General features: G+C 47.2%; 1 protein-coding gene across 1 annotated transcript; it reads right to left on the bottom strand.

Moving 5' to 3' along the window:
- Positions 1-1,143, bottom strand: LOC119740038 (G-protein coupled receptor moody-like). The gene has a single exon (XM_038215236.1). It carries the CDS (start codon positions 1,141-1,143, stop codon positions 1-3), a length of 1,143 nt encoding a protein of 380 aa, XP_038071164.1.
- Positions 1,144-1,440: the final 297 nt, after the last annotated feature.

The raw sequence follows: 1,440 nt of genomic DNA, 5'->3' as shown, positions 1-1,440 counted from the left end.
TTATCTACCGCGAAAGCTGAGTAGCCCTCGTAGAAAAGCCGATTGCATGGGTATCTTTGAGAGTTTGCACAACAAGATGCAGCGAATGACTGCTTTGAAATCTGGGTGCCGGGCCGTGTAAATCACAGGGTTTATGCAGCTGTTGCTGACGATAAGCGCGCCTAAAAAGGGCACAATTTTCTGTGAATTGTCTTCGAGAAGCAACACCAAAACTAAAAAGGGAGAGACGCATATGATATAGAAAATGACAACAAGGAATAAAGTAAGGTTGACGTCAATCTTTCGACGAAGCTGACGCCTGGCTGGAGCAGGCTGTCTGGCAATTGATGGCGGATGGTTGGATTGTAGCTGGTTTGTAGCAAGGACCTGCTCCTGGCTGCTAGAGGTTGTAACTTGAATCGCTAATTGGTGTGGACGCATAGGTGCAAATGGTCGCAAAGGTAGCCTCATGGCCCCACCAACTAGGGCTATTGGCTGCCCAGGAGCGTCGTTGACTCTTCTGACGTGTTGCCTAACTGTGTAGAAGACTAGTGCATAGCTAGTGAATGTAACAATTAATTGCACAGGGTAGTAGGCGGCACTCATGATTCTGGAAAACGTAGCGGATCCCTTGTAGGAACAAGTGGACAATTTGTCATCGTATTCGTACGAGCCAAACTCAGATATAATAGGCAAGAGTCCGACTACTAAGGGGATAAGCCAGGTCGTAGCGACTATGGTTGCTAGACCGCGACGGTTGAAAAGCCAGATGGGACGGCGCCGACGAGTGATCAAGGCGCGATAGAAGGCAATCGTCGCGATGTTATTCAGGCTGCACCCGATGCAAACGATGAGCACAAATCCCTGCAAAGCGCATAGATTGTCGGGAACGAGAAGCTTTTCCCTGCTGTCGCTCAGAAGCGCCAGAACCATGATGGGCAAACTCAGACACGTGATGAGGTCCGCTACGGCCAAGTTGACCACGAAAACGTTGGTGGCTGAGCGAGGTTTGCGGGAGAGAACAACGGCCAGCAAGACAGAGCTGTTACCCAGCACACCGATGAAAAACATGAGACCGAACAAAGCTGCTAACAACTGCTTCTCGGCGAAACTGTCGAAGACAGAGACTGCGGAACCACCTTCGAGAGATGGAACGTTTGACATTGTGTTTTCCGTTTTACTTTGTTTGTTGGTCTGAGTTAAGAGCAATCAATTCTGCTCGCTATCAATATCAAGAAATTAGACAAAGGTCCTTTGTGGCTTTTCTACTGACAAACCTCAACATCCTACACCTTTCGTTCTTTTTCTTCTTCAAAATTGTTTCTTTTATAGATTTCAACGAGAACGTAGGGCCTAATTAGCGGGTGACAATAACAAAAAAACATCTATTACAAACTACGATCGAGTGGGATTGGTAAGATTGTTTCCCGTGGCAGGAAACTTGGCGATGTAATTATGATT

Source organism: Patiria miniata, unplaced genomic scaffold, assembly GCF_015706575.1.
Source record: "Patiria miniata isolate m_02_andy unplaced genomic scaffold, ASM1570657v1 HiC_scaffold_4, whole genome shotgun sequence".
Lineage (NCBI taxonomy): Eukaryota > Metazoa > Echinodermata > Asteroidea > Valvatida > Asterinidae > Patiria > Patiria miniata.
This window is presented reverse-complemented; position numbering and strand designations above follow the sequence as displayed.

Excerpts from the sequence above, each read along its gene's own strand:
- LOC119740038 (XM_038215236.1), bottom strand. The coding sequence starts at position 1,143 with ATGTCAAACGTTCCATCTCTCGAAGGTGGTTCCGCAGTCTCTGTCTTC.